The sequence below is a fragment of the Zingiber officinale genome, chromosome 4A (genome assembly GCF_018446385.1).
Source record: "Zingiber officinale cultivar Zhangliang chromosome 4A, Zo_v1.1, whole genome shotgun sequence".
NCBI lineage: Eukaryota > Viridiplantae > Streptophyta > Magnoliopsida > Zingiberales > Zingiberaceae > Zingiber > Zingiber officinale.
Window position 1 is genome coordinate 157586870 of NC_055992.1, and position 17657 is coordinate 157604526.

At 39.8% G+C, this 17657-nt stretch overlaps 1 protein-coding gene across 1 annotated transcript; it reads right to left on the reverse strand.

Annotated features, from left to right (window-relative positions):
* Positions 1-741: 741 nt before the first annotated feature.
* On the reverse strand, positions 742-9631 carry LOC121971856 (transcription factor VIP1-like). The gene is made up of 4 exons (XM_042523327.1): positions 8983-9631; positions 8332-8464; positions 4207-4291; positions 742-1207 (listed from the first exon to the last, which is right to left on the reverse strand). Exons 1-4 carry the CDS (start codon positions 9528-9530, stop codon positions 954-956), a joined length of 1020 nt encoding a protein of 339 aa, XP_042379261.1. The 5' UTR covers positions 9531-9631; the 3' UTR covers positions 742-953.
* Positions 9632-17657: the final 8026 nt, after the last annotated feature.

Sequence of the window (17657 nt, forward strand, 5' to 3'; positions counted from 1 at the left end):
AAAAATCTATATAGCATATCACAGCTAAGATTCAAATCATAAATATCTTATTAACAATATGAAAAACCTAACCATTAGTCCGAAGGCAATACAACTATCTCTGACCACCTATCCAGCGAATGAATTATTATTATTATTGTCCTCTTCCTTGATAGCATTGTCCTTTTCGTCTCTTCTTTAGCCGATCCCTCCCTTCCCTATTTGGTAGCACTTATGCTTGCTTCTTGTAGGCCAACATCCACGCTTGCATTCATTTTCGTAACCTCTTCAATATCCTTAAACTAGCTCCAGTAGAATCATTGAATATAACATTGGACAAATCTTCAATCTCGAGTAACTCTTATTGTAAAAATGAATAAGTTTTACTTGATAGAAAGTATCCAACACAAATACCTTCTTTCACTTTGCTAAAAGGTTTTTAAATGATCTTTGTTATTTAGGATATATACCGTATATACGTAAGATAAAATGGCGCGACTAGAGAGAGCGAATAGCCAATAGTCTAAAAATAGAAAATTGACTTCCCATGCTTTTGCAACTCCTATGCAAACATTAGATAGAGCTGTTTTGACATCACTATATTAACAGAGGAAAATAACTCAGCTTGTGAATTTTTCCAAGTAAAAAAGGCACAAAATGGGGATCTCATACAATGAACTTTACGCTAAATTATCTTACCTACAAAAGATCAAAACATTTAGAATGAACAACAGTAAATAAACTACAATTTCCATCACTACATTTCCAAACATGAACTTCAGATTAAAGGGACAAGCAGCCAATTTTATACACCAAGTTTTACAACACACGCTCATACAATTTTTGACCTCGAAAACTAGTAAGGGTGTGAATGTACATCGAAATACAAGTGTGCTGCTATACATCTCATCACCAAACATCATAGAATAGGGCTTGAGGCAAATAGAAGCTAGACGATAAGGGGATTTCTGCTCTCACATCAAGTCCACTAGATCTATTAAACTTTGGTCGCTCAGTTGCTGACCATTTGAAGGAACTTGGGCCGCCTGAGATGAATAGATATGCTGGGAAAGATGAGTGTTTTGGCGAGGCAATTCCTCACGATGAGCAGGATAGTTTGCCATAGATCGCAGACTGTTGGTTCTAAAATGATTTCCATTCGCATTTGGGACTTCTCCGATTTGGTTCTTGAGCCGTTGGACTTCTTCTCGCAATGCTTCATTGAGGGCTGTGCAAACCAACCAAGCTTTTCTCATGAGAATACAGCACAGGTTGTCAAGTTTTAACAGGTATTAGTGTTGGAATATATACTAAAAGTCTAACTTTTTATATAAACATATATTTAGAAATAAAAATCACATTGGTCAATATCTACATTTATATGCTAAGTGTAGTTATTCAATTAATTTATATTGTAGATAACATGGTGTGTGGTGTTACACACAGAAGATCATGTTATCAATTTCTTATAAATTATAAACAGTAGCTCACGACTGATATGGAAAGGAACAAACCATTAGAATAGTCGTAGTGTAATTAAGTATTAGTTTATTTTGACTGATAAATTAAACTAGTACACTATGAGTGTATTAAGCAGGACCATTTGAGGTAGTTTCTTTTTATACTGACTAAATAAAAGAACAATACCTCTGTTATTATGGAAGTGTATGCTCTTAATCCTAATATAATAACAAGCACATATACTTAATATTTATTTCTTTGATTTATCAAAGGGTGTGATTTAGTTCGATAAATCAATAGGCCCGATAAGTTGGGAAATGATATTACTTATAGTGTGTGTTGTTGATTATATAAGGAAACTCCTAGTAATCTAGGTTGATAATGTCCCCAAGAGGAGCTCATAAGGATTGTCATGTTAAACCCTGCAGGTGGACTTAGTCCAACATGACGATAAGGTTGAGTAGCCTAAACCCTAAACCCTAAACCCTGCAGGTGGACTTAGTCCGACATGACGATAAGGTTGAGTGGTACTACTGTTAGATAAGAAATTAATTAAAGTGAGTTGTCAGTAACTCATTTAATTAGTGGGCATTCGACATCTTAAGCACAGGAAGATTAACACACTCATAATCAGAAGGAGCCCAAAACGTAATTTGAAATTGGTGCGGTAGTTCAATAATAATTCTTTAATAGTATGAATTATTATTGATGAAATTAAGTTGGGTGTTCGGGGCGAACACGGGAAGCTTAATTTCATCGGGAGGCCAAAACCAATTCCTCCTCTCGGTCCCTATCGTAACCTCTTATTTATAAAGTATTATACCCACCCTTACCCACCTTCTTACCTATCCTAATGGGACCGGCCAAGCAAGCTTGGAGCCCAAGCTTAGGTCGACCAAGTAAAAGGATTAAGCCAAGTTAAGTGGCCGACCATGGCTTGGAGCCCAAGCTTGATTGGTCGGCCATATTAAAAGGGGTTTTATTTTATTTAAAATCTTTTCTTAATGTGGATATCATGGTTTTAAAAGAGAGTTTAAAATTTAAATCTTTCCTTTTATAGCTTTCTACAAAAGATTGAGAAAAGATTTAATATCTTTCCTTATTTGTAGATTGAAAGGAAGATTTTAATTTTGATAAAACTTTCTTTTTTTGTAACATGTTCATTATTTAAAAAGAAAGTTTTAAAATTAAATATTTCCTTTTATAAGTTTCTACAAAAAATTAAAAAAAGATTTGATATCTTTCCTTATTTGTAGATTGAAAGGAGATTTTAATTTTAAAGATAACTTTCCTTTTTAGAAATCATCCATATGTTTAAAAGAAAGATTTTAATTTATAAAATTTCCTTTTATAACCAAACCATGAAGGGAAAAATTATTAGAGAAATTTTTTATTAAAATTTCCGGAAACAAATTAGGAAGTTTTAATTCTTGTGTTATTAAAACTTTCCTTGTTGGGAGCTTGAAGGTGGCTGGCCACTTGATTCATGAAAAGGAATTTTTTTTAATCTTTTAAATTTTCCTTTTCATGGCAAAGAAATTAAGGAAGTTTTTATTTAAATTTTCCTTATTTGAGACCAAGGAATATAAAAGAGGGGGTAGGGGTGCCTTCATGAGAGAGAACTCTATTTTATTTTTCCTCCCTCTCTTCCTTGGTGGTGGTCGGCCATTGTTTCTAGCTCTTCTCCTTTTCTCTTTCTCCTTTGTGGCCGGCGGCATCAACAAAAGAAGGAGTCCTTGGTGGCCGGTTCTAGCTAGGAGAAGAAGGAGAGAAAGGAGGTTTTGTTTCTAGCATCCCTTGGAGCTTGGTGATGGTGGCCGAACCTCTACATCCTTGGAGGAGCTTTGATGGCCAAAACTTAGTGAAGGAAGAAGAAGGGCTTGGGTGGTTCTCATCTCGGTAGATCGTTGCTCACACAACGTCCGAGATAAGAAGAGGAATACGGTAGAAGATCAAGAGGTCGTTGTATACAAAGCAAGGTATAACTAGTAATTATTTCCGTATCATACTAGTTTTTTTCTTTGTATGAACTCCAAACATAAGAGGCATATGATTTTAGATTTTCGGATTAGATATTCGAAGTTGTGTTTTTTTTATTTTTTCGATCTTGATTCGATTGTTCTTTTTGGTTAAACCTAATGCTATTTTAGGAATTTCGTTAAGAGGCTTTGTCGAGGCAGTGGTGGATGCTCCCATACCCAAGAAGGCCATGTGCCTCGCCATGTTTGACCTGGGAGCCGATTTCCGAAATAAATATTTAATTGATTTTGTAACATAGGTAGATTTGGATCAATAGTGTTAAGTTCCGCTTGCAATCCAAGTCTAAACCATTAAGAACAGATAAGTTAAATTTGGAATCAATAATGTTAAGTTTCGTTTGCGATCCCGAATTTAGTTTCTAAAGAACACAATAGGTTGTTAGGAAAGGTTCGACACTTGTATAAAATTTTTGTACAGTGGAACCGGTACGATCTTCCTAAGACCAACCGACAATTAGAATCTCATACTTGAATAAAAACTGTCGACAACTAATATGAAACTATGAATTGACTTTTAAAAGATTCGGAACTGGAAACGATTTAGAGAACATTAGTTGTTCATGGCCCCAAAACAAGATAAAAAAAAAACAGATCACACGCATTATATACACTACTGGAGTTGTCTAGACTAAAAGATAAGGAAATTTATGTGATAAAAGAAATTATGTAAGAGCGTAGCACACTAAATGGGACTATAAGCAAATTGGAAAAGGGAAAAAAAACTGACCCTCTCGAAGTTTCGACTGTTGCTCCATAGCCTGCAATCGCAACTTGAGTTCTCTGTTCTCAGCAGTCAAACTAGTACTGTCTCTCTGGATTATTTAACAGGATGGATTTCAATCATACATAACAGATACCAAGAAAAAAAATCTAGAATAATAATATCGAGATGGAAATGATTATAATCTGTAATGTGATCTTTTGATTAATAAAAAAACTATTCCTCTTTCAAAGAACACAAAAGCACACATGTTTCTATTTTTGTGGGAAAAACTATGAAAGAATATGCAGAATGTAAATCAAAAAGTAACTGAATCACATATAAGAATAAATTTGCATTTCCCAGAGGATAGGAAATGAGCATGTGTGAAATTATATGGATAACATCTTTAAAGCTATTCGTTTTGTTGTCATAAATATGGTATGTACATAGTCCAAAATGAAGCAGTGGTAGGTAACTCCATGCAGAACCACAAGAGTGGAAGGAAGACCAAAGTTTCCACAAGCATGGAGAAACGAACATTGTACAGATGATGTAAGAGCACTATTACCTAGCATCTTTAAGACTCACTATTAAAGACTCATAACACTTCTACCACTTGCTTTGTAGTTGGGGCATAGATGTTATCTATGTCCAATTTGTTATACAAACTAGAGATTGAATAGTACATGATGATAGTAAAACCCAAAACACCAACTCGCATATAGATAAAATAAACCAACAGAGAGTTTACGAAGCATGCAGACATCATCAATGCTTGACCTTAGATTGACTTGGAGAATGAAGAGAGACCCTAGGAACAAGCCTCTCAAAAGAATGGGTTTCTACCTATGGTGGCAATACAACAGCACATAGCAAACTTTGCAAACTGAAATAGGGGAGAAGAAAAGCACTTTGCAAACAAAGCATTATGTAGCTTGACTCTCTACTAGATATAGCACACTGAAAATAGGACATTTTCTTCAGAAGAGTGCAAGAAGAAAACAAACTGTTCAAGCTTCACTATCTAGAAGATTGCAGTCATGGCAAATAGTGAGTATAGGAAGGAAAAATCATGCAAATCTGGAGTCAACAAGCTACAGTAATGCCATAAGGTAGCAAATAGAAGATAAAGGAATAAAATATAAAAGAGGGGATCAACTAGTAAAAAGATGAGGTGTATCAAGAAAAAAGTAGGAGGCACCAGCATTGACAGAGGAGAGGTCACTTGACACTAGATTGAGAAAGAACATGTTGCTGGCCTCAAGACAAAAATAAAGAGGGTTGGTAGAGAAGCAGAAGTTCGAGGCCAGATCTGCTATTGGGGATATCTACAAGTCTTGATGGACAAGTCATTCACCTTAGCACACTGCAGTCAGTGAGAGAAGTCACCTACTTCAAGGGGAATCGACTCCAGGGAGTGCAAGATGTGACCACAGACAGCTTCAACAATCCATGAGAATGGATAATTTGTCATGAAGGGCAAAGCGTCGCTGTTGGACAACATCATACACTTGAAGTGGGCATCCATGTGTAGGTGTCTATAGCATGAAACTGGTAAACCAAACTGAACCAACTGATCCAAGCAAAAAAAAAATTACTATATTGGCTTTATTGGTTTGATTTTGGTTTGCATACTCGATAAAATTATCAGTTTCTATTTGATTTCAATTTGAACTTGCGCAACCTGTTAAATCCAACTAAAGTGTATACATACACATAGGTACATATATACATATGTATAAATAGATGGATAAATAAATTAGTATATAAAGTATCATATTTTCTTAATGTTATTTACTTTTTATATTCCTATCAAAATAAATATTAAATTTTAATCATTTTTATCATTAATCTTAGTTGGATAGTTATTTAAAAGCTTTTTTATTAATTTATATTTATATTGTAATTAACAGTTCTAAACCAAACTAAACTGAATCTAAACTGGAAGTTACAATGAATAGGATCCCATAGTGAAATACACCAAAGCATGTAGAATACATTGGCCTAGCTGGTTTGCTTGAATACAATGCTAGTCTGATTTGTGGGCTAGATCAGGAACCTTGGTGAAGTCCAGCAATTGCTTGGTCATGGTATCAAACATCTTTTATCATTTAAAATTATCAGATAACAAGATGTATCTATGCCTTAACTTTTCTACCTCCTTCTCACACTATCTCCTAGTAGTTCATCTTTGAGAGTAACAAAAATCTTCTCTGACACTACCAAACACTCACAACCTAGCGACTATACAAGCATACTGTCATAGGTGGCTTACAATTTTCTCAGTTGAGGCATCTCAAGTAGTCGACTACATATTTTTTGCCTGTTGTATTCATTGTCTAGCAATGAAACCCAAGCCAAGTTGTGGCAGAATCACTCAACCCATTAATGACAGATTTATTGCATAAAATGTACTTTGTCATATCATATTATGCTACAAGATGTAAATATGTCAATTGAAAATGAAAATAAATGTTTGTTAAGTATCTTATCTTGTTCTTAATGTCAATAGCATACTCCATCTAACTTACAAAAAAGTATTATCTTCCCAATCTTATTTTAAAAAGTTACGTGAGTAATTTAAACACATTGATTTTTCTTTGGGTTATTCTAAAGTCAAGAGGAGCATTCTCTTAACACAATAAATACCTTAGGCAATTTTAGCTAATGCACCGTATTGATTATGTGTTGAAGAGATTGGAAATTGATTCTATAACCAATAAAATCAAGTAGAGACAACAATGAACAATCTATATCTCGTGATCTGATTGTCGTAAAATTAACTCCTCAAGTGCATGAGAAATTAATATCTAAAAACAAACTATTGAATGGATGGAGGAACAGTAAGTAATTCCAAATTGATCTAAATCGGCTTAGGACATGACAAGGGCATGAGCCTAAATATGAGCATAGAAAAAGTGAGTGCGCAAGCGCAAACTTAAGTATCCCGAACTGTAGAATTGCATGGAATGAAATGAATGAAATAAATAATTGATCAGGTGGAACCCACATAAGTATACATAGCAGCCCAGACGGGGCTACACATGTGGCATCCACATGATCTGCACATGTGGCATCCATGGGCTTCCATATGCCTGTTCCATAGCCACACAAACAAGAGGAGTGCTGCCTTTTCTTGTTTGCACGTTAACCAGGAAGGCCCATTAACCTTTTGACCTCAAGAGGTGCATTCCCTCCTGCCATGTCACTGAATGTCAAAATAAATTAGTCAACTCGCCTTTGTTTGCATTATAAAGAGGATGTACGTGCAGATTAACCAGAAAACACAGCGCCTCACATTTCAAAAGGTGCTGAATTTTCATTTGTGTTCCATGCATTTGAAATTCAAAATTGAATTCAAGGGGCACACACCATCTATTGATGCCACTTAGTTGTGTCCTTCCACCCTATGATAGACTCTCTCTAGCACTTTCATTCATCCAAGAACCTAAGCATCTGCTCTCCTCTTTTTCTCTTGAGCATTCTATCTTCTATTGGCAACTTTGATGTATGAAATATTCAGATGTCCAAAGAATTTGCAGTGCTAATATTCCTCGGAGGAGGTTGTTGCATCTTAAGAGACCATTGTCATTCCACAGTGAGCATCATAGCAGGGCAATCTGACCTCATAAATAAATCACAATTCTTGCTTTGTCCTGATAAATTCCCCATCAATCCTTCAAAATCACCCTTGCCTCCTTGATGAGATTCAATCCTTATTGAATTATAATAATCAGTGCCAAATAATCACCACTGACCCACAAAGTGGATCTAAAATCCAAGTCCGAATCAAGACACTCCTATGTCAATACTTACTCATGAAAATTATGATGCATTCTTAATAATTATTAGTCAATTTTTTTTTTTGCCTTCGCCACATGGTTCAATCTTTACCAACTACCTAGTTCTTGCACTCTCGCTGTCTCTTGCTCTCTGTCAAAAAAAAAAAACGAACCAAACACTCCTATGACAGTCATTCCAGCATCTAAATTTTCTGTTGAACCGTCACTGTAATGAAAGATTCCAAGTTGCTAACCTTTTGAAGGCACAAAAAAAAGCTAACACCCACTATTAATGAATTCTTTTCTCAAAAAGAAAAAAAAAATCATCATATCTTATGAATTTGTGAAATGAGAGGCTATCTCCTACCTGAAAATGCGTAAGCTGTGCAGAAAGAGTGGTTGCATCTATCTGAAGTGCTTGAATCTTCTGCTCAAGTTCAGTTGTATAGTGAATCTTCCTCTCCTTTGAACGAGCAGCAGACCGTCTATTAGCAAGAATCCTGTATTGAAAAATAGACCACAAACATGTCAAAATTCAAGAGACAGGCATTCCTTACTTGTCTACCAACACAAAGGTGCAGAAAATAAAATGCTTTAATGCTCATGAGTAAAGGTTTTGGGCCAAAAAGAATTTTTGAGTGTTAGTGTTTCACATCAGGAAAACAAGAACTTATGAGTGTTAGTGTTTCAAGTCAGGACTAGAGAGGAAAAAATTGCACTCCCTTCCAGTTGTCGATCCTTCCACGCATACATGCCTTCAATGTTTATTAAACTAAGAACAGAATCACCAGCACGACACTTGGAGAACAGAATTACCCTGGGAATTTATGGAAATTAAGCCTAAATTGGGAAATCAGTGTCACCAAATTGGGAATAAATTCACCCATAAATGACCCAACGAACTGATACGATAAAGAAAAGGATTTTCAACATTTCAATCAAAGAGAGTTTTTCTTTGAATTCAATCAGTGTCACCAGAGAAGAGCAGAATTGCTAAAAAAAAGGGACAAAAACTGGCCTCTTTGCTCTCTTGGGATCAATCAGAGCTAGCTCAGCAAGCTTATCGGAGGGCATCGCCTTCTTCGCGAAATCAGGGAATGGCAGCGCCGACTCCCCCTGGAACGCCGAGGTCGCCCCATCCATGGACCCGCTCCGGCGGTGGTGCCCCCTCTTCTCCGATCCCGGAGCACCTATGCCACCAGATGCCGGTTCCTGAAAAGACATCCCCTCAAAGAACGAGGTGTCGACCGATAGGCTCCTGAAGTGTACCCCAGGAACCTGTCTCTGCCTCGCCTCTGTCGCGGCAGGCGGGTCCGGCCTGGCGGCCAAGGGAGCCCCGCTGTCCGCGGATACGGTGTCGTCGGAGAACGAGGAGAAGTCGATGTCAGGGATCTCGAAGTCCGGTTCGGAGTCGAGTAGGAGGCCATCGTGAAGGCTGATAAACGTCTCGGAGTGGGCGCGGCGGTGGAAGCCGCCGCCGCCGCCGCCGCCGCCGCGCGGGTGGTTGGGGAGAGGTATCTCCCCGAACCGAGGGTGAGTCGGCGGCTGGAGGCTGGCTGATTCCATCGCCGGCGTCTTGGAAAGCGTAAATTAGCAGCGGAGGTGCAACCTGCGACGACGTAATCTTCTTCCACTTCCCGCTCGGCGACAAACTACTGGGGATATGGAATCAAGGGATCCGATTCTAACAGACTGTTTACCCAAGAGATCACAGCGCTGTTACAATGCGTTGGCTTTGCGGGGCCCGCTTATTCTCTGGAAAGGTAAAGTGGATAGGTGCGTTGTCGGTGCATACTGTGAATTTGGAGATTGTAGATCCTATCCAACAGTTATGTGGAAGTAGCTCCATGTAAACTTCATCCGTTCGTCAATCGGAAGGATCAAGACAGGTGGACGTCTAAGAGCAAGATCTCGGATACTTGTTGGAAAAGATCCACCGCGGTAGACAAGGTTTCAGATCGATACGAGTTCGGATCCTCCCTCTATTCCACTATTGGGTCAGACGGATCAAATCATATTTTAAAATTATTATACATATTTAAAGAATGTCATGATCGTCTCATCAATAAGAGTACACAAGGACATATAATAACAGAGGATCCGAATTAGATAGTTTGTGCCTCGATGTGGACAGAAAGCGTCCTCATCAACTGCGTTTAATTCCACGGTACGGATTTGAAATGGAGAGCTATGAGAGAAAGAAAAAAAAAATATGTAAAAGTTAAAATAGCGCTCATTTTTATACCCGTGTCATTTATAGGCATTTTAAGATCATATTATCTAGGCGATAAATGAATGAAGTGTTCATAATAAATTTAATATTCGATTTGATAAAAAATTATTTATATTTATTTAATATATATAAATTAATTAAATAAATAAATTTGAACAACATGTTAAATTAAACAAATAAGATTAAACACATATATGTTCAGCATATTAACATTCGTAAATAATATTCATGAACAATATTCATGAACAACGTTCATTAACAATGTTCACTAACCATATTCATTAATAAAATTTTTTTCAATATGCTAAATAAATAAATAAATTTAAATTATCAAGTTCAATAACTAATCAAACAATTAAAAATTTCAAACAATCAAATAAACTTAAATTGAGAGTTTGATAACATCTAAATGAACCAAGTTCAAGTTAAGTTTGAATTGAGAGCTTGATAATATCTAAACGAATCAAGCTCAAGCTAAGTTTCAAACAAGCTCAAGTTCATAAAACATAAACCAAGTCAAGTATGAACACTCATTTCAAAAGCTTGGTTCATTTTAAGCTCGATTCGGTTCGACTTGATTATCTTATCAATAAGTTTGAATACCTCAAAACTTAATTCGACTCGACTCAACTTGATTTATTTACTACCCTAATATTATCACATATATATTCAAGTCTCAAAATTTAAAAAATAAGTAATACCCTTCTCCTTTGTTTTTCATTTTTTTTTTTTTATTCATTCGAAAAATCACTACTTTCTAGTTACGCTGTGAAATTTATATACGAGGACCTACCTACGTTAAAAATATTTGTAGTTATTCATTTAAATGATTAAAGAAATTTTAGATTTATTAATCAATTTAATTTAAAATTTACTGATACGTCTGGAGGACTAGTCACTTTAAATTAAAATCAAATTTATCATAAATTTATTATAAGATTAGGACTAATTAACACCATCAATATATTTCTAGAACTTCTCTTTTTTAAATTTCGAATGATACATGTGATGGACACAAACAATCTAATACCGAAGATTTATGGGTATTAGTTGAATTTAAGCTACACTGAATTAAATTTAATTTACAGTCGAAATGACCTGAGCGGATAATATCAGGCTGTCAGCAGGGGCTGGTTTCTGCTACGTGCCAAAGAGCGGCTGGGCAGGTTTATAGAGCGGTAGAGCAGGTCTGCAGAGCGGCAGACCAGAGCGTCAGAGCAGGTCTAGAGAGTGGCTAACTAGATCTGTAGAGCGGAAGACCAAGTCTGCAAAGCGGAATATCATGTCTGCAAAGCGGAGAGACAGGGCTGGTCTACAAAGCGGAAGACAAGGTCTGCAGGCAGAGCGGAAGACCAGAGAGGTAGAGTAGGTCTGCAGAGCGCCAGACCAGATCTGCAGAGCGGAAGACCAGGTCTGCAGAACGGAACGACAGGGCTGGTTTGCAGAGCGGAAGACCAGGTCTGCAGAGCGGAGCGGCAGGGCTGGTCTGCAGAGCGGAAGACCAGGTCTGCAGGGCGAAAGACCAGGTCTGCAGAGCGGAATGACAGGGTTGATCTGCAGAGCGGAAGACCAGAGCAGCAGGGCAGGTCTGCAGAGCGGCATACCTGAGCGGCACTTGATCTGGCAAAAGACAGATCGGGCGAGGAGACTGGCCGACCGGGAAAACTGACTGAGGCCTGTGAGAGTCGCAGTTTCCTTGAAACAGATTCGCCCACCTCCGACTGTGCTTTGAGGCTTACAAGGGTCGTTTGTTTCCCAGGATACAACGGCCGACCGTGAATCCGACTAAGCACTGGTGGTCACGACGAAGTAAGTGGCACCCGATTGCTATCGAGCCTTTGCTTTGCTATTTTTTCTGCCTATGATCGGAGCCTCCTTATATAGGAGCTCGGATCAGTGGCCAGGGTTAATGACCTTAATGGTCATTATTAGCCGAGCAGTGAAACGGTCACCGTTTCACTCATTATTACTCGACCGGTTTTATTCTGCATTAATCTCGAATTTAATGCATCCGTTTCATAGCAACAAAAGATCTACGTGGCAAAATTTTGGTTGTTCCACTTGGGTAATTTTTGGCCTTGATCGGTCTGACATTCGTGTGTGTAGGTCGCGCTCGCAAACGAGTCAACTTGGTTCAGTGCAAATCCGGGCCCTGGATTTGCACCCCCCCTGCGCACCCACGCATGAGAGAGAGTCTCTCCCCATGCATTTGTTCACAACCTCAATGTATGTGAATTAATATAAATCAACAAAATTTCCTTGAAACTTCCAATGTGGGACTAAAGTCTCATTCACAATGGAGCCTCTTTCCTCTTCCGTTTTTTCTCCATTCACTTATTCAACAATCCCCTACATGAATGGAGATAGGATAAGTGATAGCATTCGGCAGTTGAGTCAAGTATAGGATAGGCAGGTGATCCGGATGTAGTTTTAGGGCATGAGAGGGATTAAGGAGATGGAGGAGGGTATTTTCGTCTTTTGGCTATTTAGGGCTTAAAGGGGGGAAAGGTCTCTTCGTGAAGGGGGGGGGGGGGGGTTTGGTGGTTCCGCCGCTGCCCACAGGAAGAGGTGTTCTTCCTCATCCTCTCCAGCGCCTCGCCGGTGCCATCACCGGCCACCTCCATCGCTCTTCTCCCTCTTCTCCTTCCTCACCGGCAAGCCATCACGAACGGAGCGCCGCCCTCTCGACGGCCAGCAGTCAAACCTCCTCCTCTCCTCGTCCTCGTCTCCCTCTCCCGCGGCTAGCCGGCAATTTCGGTCACTATCCCCCCTCCTTCGACACACCGGCGTCGCTGGACTTGCGCTGCCATCGGCGACAGCATTCACAGCTGCCTCCTCCTCTCCGCAACCGCCGAGCCCAAGGGCTTCTTTGTGTTCTTCTTTCCACTGCTACCACGAACCAAGAGGGAAACCTCTACTCCCCTTTCTTGTCGCCCACCTTCTCCTCTCTCCCTTCTCCACGCCGACCTCACCCAGGAGCCTAGCTACAGACTCCTGCAACCACCGCCGCCGTCGCCCCCAGCGGTCGGCGCCGCTTCCTGCGGCCAACGTCGTTGCCTCCAGTGGTCGGCGCTGTCTCCGGCGGTCATCGCAGCCGCTGTCGCCTCTTCTTGTGGTATTACAGCTGACTCCGGCTTCCCGACCGTCAACTCCGGCGGCTGTATAGTCACTGTCCCTGCCGCTTTCGGCGCAGATCCGATCCAACACAGTGTTTTCGCACATTTGTTGTGTTTCCGACCATTGAGCCGTGATGTTCTGCTCATTGTATTACTATTATGATTGTGAGACGTTTTTACCAGCCGACCTATGAGCCGTTAGTGTGTGTCGTATTCCAGCCTGCGAGTCGCCTTGTGGGTACATGTTATGCCGGATTCCACGTCGTCGCTCCCAGATCCGGCTCCTCAACTGACTCACATCCATCCATCCGTCAAGGCCGCGATGACTCGATCATCATCACGATCAGCTCATCCATCCATCCGAGGGTGCCCCCCCCCCGGGGCCAGGGTATGTCATCGTACATTTCCTGCATTTATTTCACTATTCTGTCAGTAGTGTTCGACTACTTATACATTTGTGGGACCCGCCTCAAGCATCAGGGCGCCAGGGACCGGGGCAACTCGGTCACTGGATACAGGCACTGTTGACCAGAAGACTGCGGACGACTTGGTCAACGTAGAGGACAGCTCCCCATCCGGGTCATGGAGATGCGGTCAACCTTCCAGACACATCACGCCGGCAGATTCGTCTTCACAGATTCCAGACAGGATCAGTAGGTTTTACCTTTTGAACCTTCCCTTGTGAAGATTTGGTTGCTTACTAGCTGATAGTAGACACGATGTCCTTGAACTATACTGTCGTTTGTGTAAGCAGTGACAAATCTCACCCAAGACTCTCCTTGATACAACTCAGTTCTAATGAGTGTGTTCGTTCTTGGCCATGAACACGTCTGGTTCTGTAAGAAGCTCTAAGAATTGTGCCTCCAATTCTCTTCGAATCGGCCCCACTTCTTTCTCACATAGGTGATCCCTTAAGAGTTGTCATCTACTCTTATTGATCATTAAAAGCCCATTGGCTTACCCTGGTCTAGTCACTGTTTCATTGGGCTATCCCCCTACAATGTGTCTAGTCAGTGCAGATTAGTTGTCCCTTTGAACCTAGTTCTTGGGATTTCCAGTCAACATAGGTTGAGTGTCCTCTGCACTGATTGCTGACAATGGCATCAAGCTCATTCCTCTTGATGAGCTTGCAACTAACTCTCGATTTAACCCCTTGGTTAGAGGATTTGCTAGGTTATCTTTTGACTTCACATAGTCAACAGTGATAACTCCCATTGAGAGTAGTTGTCTAATGTTATTATGTCTACGACGTATATGTCTAGACTTACTATTATACAGATGGCTTTGTGTCCGATCGATTGCTGATTGACTATCGCAATGTATGCAAATCGCCGGCACTGGTTTAGGTCGTCGTGGAATATCTTCTAAGAATTGTCATAGTCATTCACCCTCTTTACCACATTTGTCAAGAGCTACAAACTCAGATTCCATCATGGATCTGGTTATTACGGGTTGCTTAGAAGATTTCCAGGAAATGGCTACATCTGCTAGAGTGAAGACATATCTACTCATAGACTTAGAGTCTTTTATATCAGATATCTAACTCGCATCGTTGTATCCTTCGATCACAGCAGGATATCTTGTATAGCGCAGTCCATATTCACGAGTATGTCTCAAGTACCTCAGTGCTTTTGTTATCCCTTTCCAGTGCTCAACACCGGGATTACTCGTGTATCTACTCAGTTTACTTACTGCTCTGGTCGTGTACAACTCATTAAGTACATCAGACTTCCAATTACTCGAGAGTACTCTATCCGAGAGATACTTTCACATTGATTTTTTGATAGATGTTGACTCGTATCTATCGACGTTCGTGCCAATGCAATATCACCCTTGGTGAATTTCTCAAGAATCTTGTCCACATAATGGGACTGACTAAGAACAAGTCCTTCTGTCGTTCTAAGAATTTTGATTCGTAGAATCACATCAACTAGGCCCATGTCTTTCATGTCAAATCTTGAATTCAACATGTCTTTAGTGGATTTGATTATCTTATCATTACTCCCAATGATAACTATGTCATCTACATAGAGACACAAGATGACATAGTCACTCTCTGTGGCTCTCATGTAGATACATTTATCACATTCATTGATCTTGAATCCACATTCCTTCATAGCATTATCAAATTTCTCATGTCATTGCTTTGGTGCTTGTTTCAAGTCATATAATGATTTCACCAATCTATAGACCATGTTTTTCTGTCCTGGCACAGAAAACCCCTCAGGTTGGTCCATGTAGATTTCCTCTTCTAAATCTCCGTTTAGAAAGACTATTTTTACATCCATTTGATGTATTTCGACATTCCATAGAGCGGCAATAGCCAACAATATTCTAATGGAAGTTATTCTCGACACCGGAGAGTATGTATCGAAGTAATCAAGGTCTTCTCATTGTCGATATCCTTTGATTACCAATCTGGTCTTGTATTTATCGATTGTGCCATCTGATTTCATCTTCTTCTTGAAGATCCACTTGCAACCTAGTGGTTTACTTCCCGGAGGAAGATCCACAAGTTCCCAAGTATGATTTTGCAAGATAGATTCTATCTCAGATGCAATTGCCTCTTTCTAGTGAGGTCCATCAGAAGAGCCTACAACTTCTGAGTAATTTCGGGGCTCACTCTTCAACATGAAAGTGATAAAATCCGATCCATAGGATATTTCTACCCGAGCTCTTTTGCTCCGTCTAGGCTCAACCTCCATGGGTTCCTCGTCATCATCATCTTCTTCTTCGCCTTATGTTTCGTTTGCCCGTTTTGAGGATCTAGCATCTTCTCGGGTCTTATACGGAAACACATGCTCGAAGAACGAGGTATTTCTCGATTCGATTATCGAGTTCTTGTGTATCTCCGGCATGTGTGGCTCATACACACAAAATCTATACGCAGTGTTGTTTTGTGCATATCTAATAAATATACAATCAACAGTCTTTGGTCCTATCTTAATCCTTTTCGGATCAGGCACCAACAATTTGGCAAGACACCCCCACATTCGTAAATACTTGTAGGACGGTTGTCTTCCATTCCACAACTCATAAGGGCTCTTATCTATTTTCTTTTGGGACACCTTATTTAAAAGGTAATTAGTCTTTGGTCCTATCTTAATCCTTTTCGGATCAGGCACCAGCACTTTAGCAAGACACCCCCATATTCGTAAATACTTATAGGACGATTTTCTTCCATTCCACAACTCATAAGGACTTTTATTTATTTATTTTCCGGGGCACCTTATTTAAAAGGTAATTAGCTGTTAACACAGCTTCCCCCCACATGAACTCTGGTAATCCAGAACTCAATAGAAGAGCATTCATCATCTCCTTTAGAATTCGATTCTTTCGCTCAGCAACTCTGTTTTGCTGAGAAGTATAAGGAGCTGTTGTTTCGTGTCTGATCCCATGTTCAGCACACAACTCAGCGAACAGTGACACATATTCACCGTCTCGGTCACTTCGAACCACCTTAATTTTTCTATTAAGTTGGTTTTCAACCTCATTCTTATAGAGAGCAAATTTCTCTATAGTTTCATCCTTACTTTTGAGAAGATACACAAAACAATATTTTGTGTTATCATCTACAAAAGTGATGAAGTATTTATTACCACCACGTGTTTATGTACCTTTTAGGTCGCACACATCAGTGTGGATTATGTCAAGTGATTCATTACTTCTTTCAATATGTTGAAATGATGACCTTGTCATTTTCGCTTCAACACAAATCTCATACTTGTGTTTTGGGTCAAGGTGGAATATAGGTATGCTTTGCATATTAATTAATCTACGCAATACATCATAAGTTAACATGTCCTAGTCTACCATGCCATAAACATGAAAACTCAAGCATATAAGTGGAAGAGCTTTCAATTTTATTTATCTTAGGCCTAATCGTCATTATATTAAGCTTAAACAACCCACAGATATATAGTCCCTTCCTACAAACACTCTATTCTTGGACAATACAACTCTGTCCGACTCAAAGACAATGCGAAAGTCATGCTTGCTTAACAGTGATTCAGACACTAGATTCTTTCGAATCTCCGGAACATACAACACATTGTTCAGAGTGAGATCCTTGCCCAAGGTCATCTTCAGCGCCACCTTTCCTTGGCCCATGATGTCCGAGGTTGCTGAGTTCCCCATGAACAGTTTGTCTCTAGTGACTTCTTCGAAGTTGTGGAGCAGCTCCTTGTTGCAGCACACATGTCTAGTGGCTCCAGTATCGATCCACCATTGTCGTGGGTTTGAACCGATCAGGTTCAACTCAGAGACCACAACGCAGAGGTCATCCATTTCTGGTCCCTTGTTCAGGTTGGCCTCTTGCTTCTTCTTCGACTTTCTGCACTCCGA

What these genes read in the sequence shown, in the direction of transcription:
- LOC121971856 (XM_042523327.1), bottom strand. Translation starts at nt 9,530, where the DNA reads ATGGAATCAGCCAGCCTCCAGCCGCCGACTCACCCTCGGTTCGGGGAG. An exon ending in GATCCCAAGAGAGCAAAGAG is followed by an intron (nt 8,465 to 8,982) that starts GCCAGTTTTTGT and finishes TTTTCAATACAG; the next exon opens with GATTCTTGCTAATAGACGGT. An exon ending in CACAGCTTACGCATTTTCAG is followed by an intron (nt 4,292 to 8,331) that starts GTAGGAGATAGC and finishes TAAATAATCCAG; the next exon opens with AGAGACAGTACTAGTTTGAC.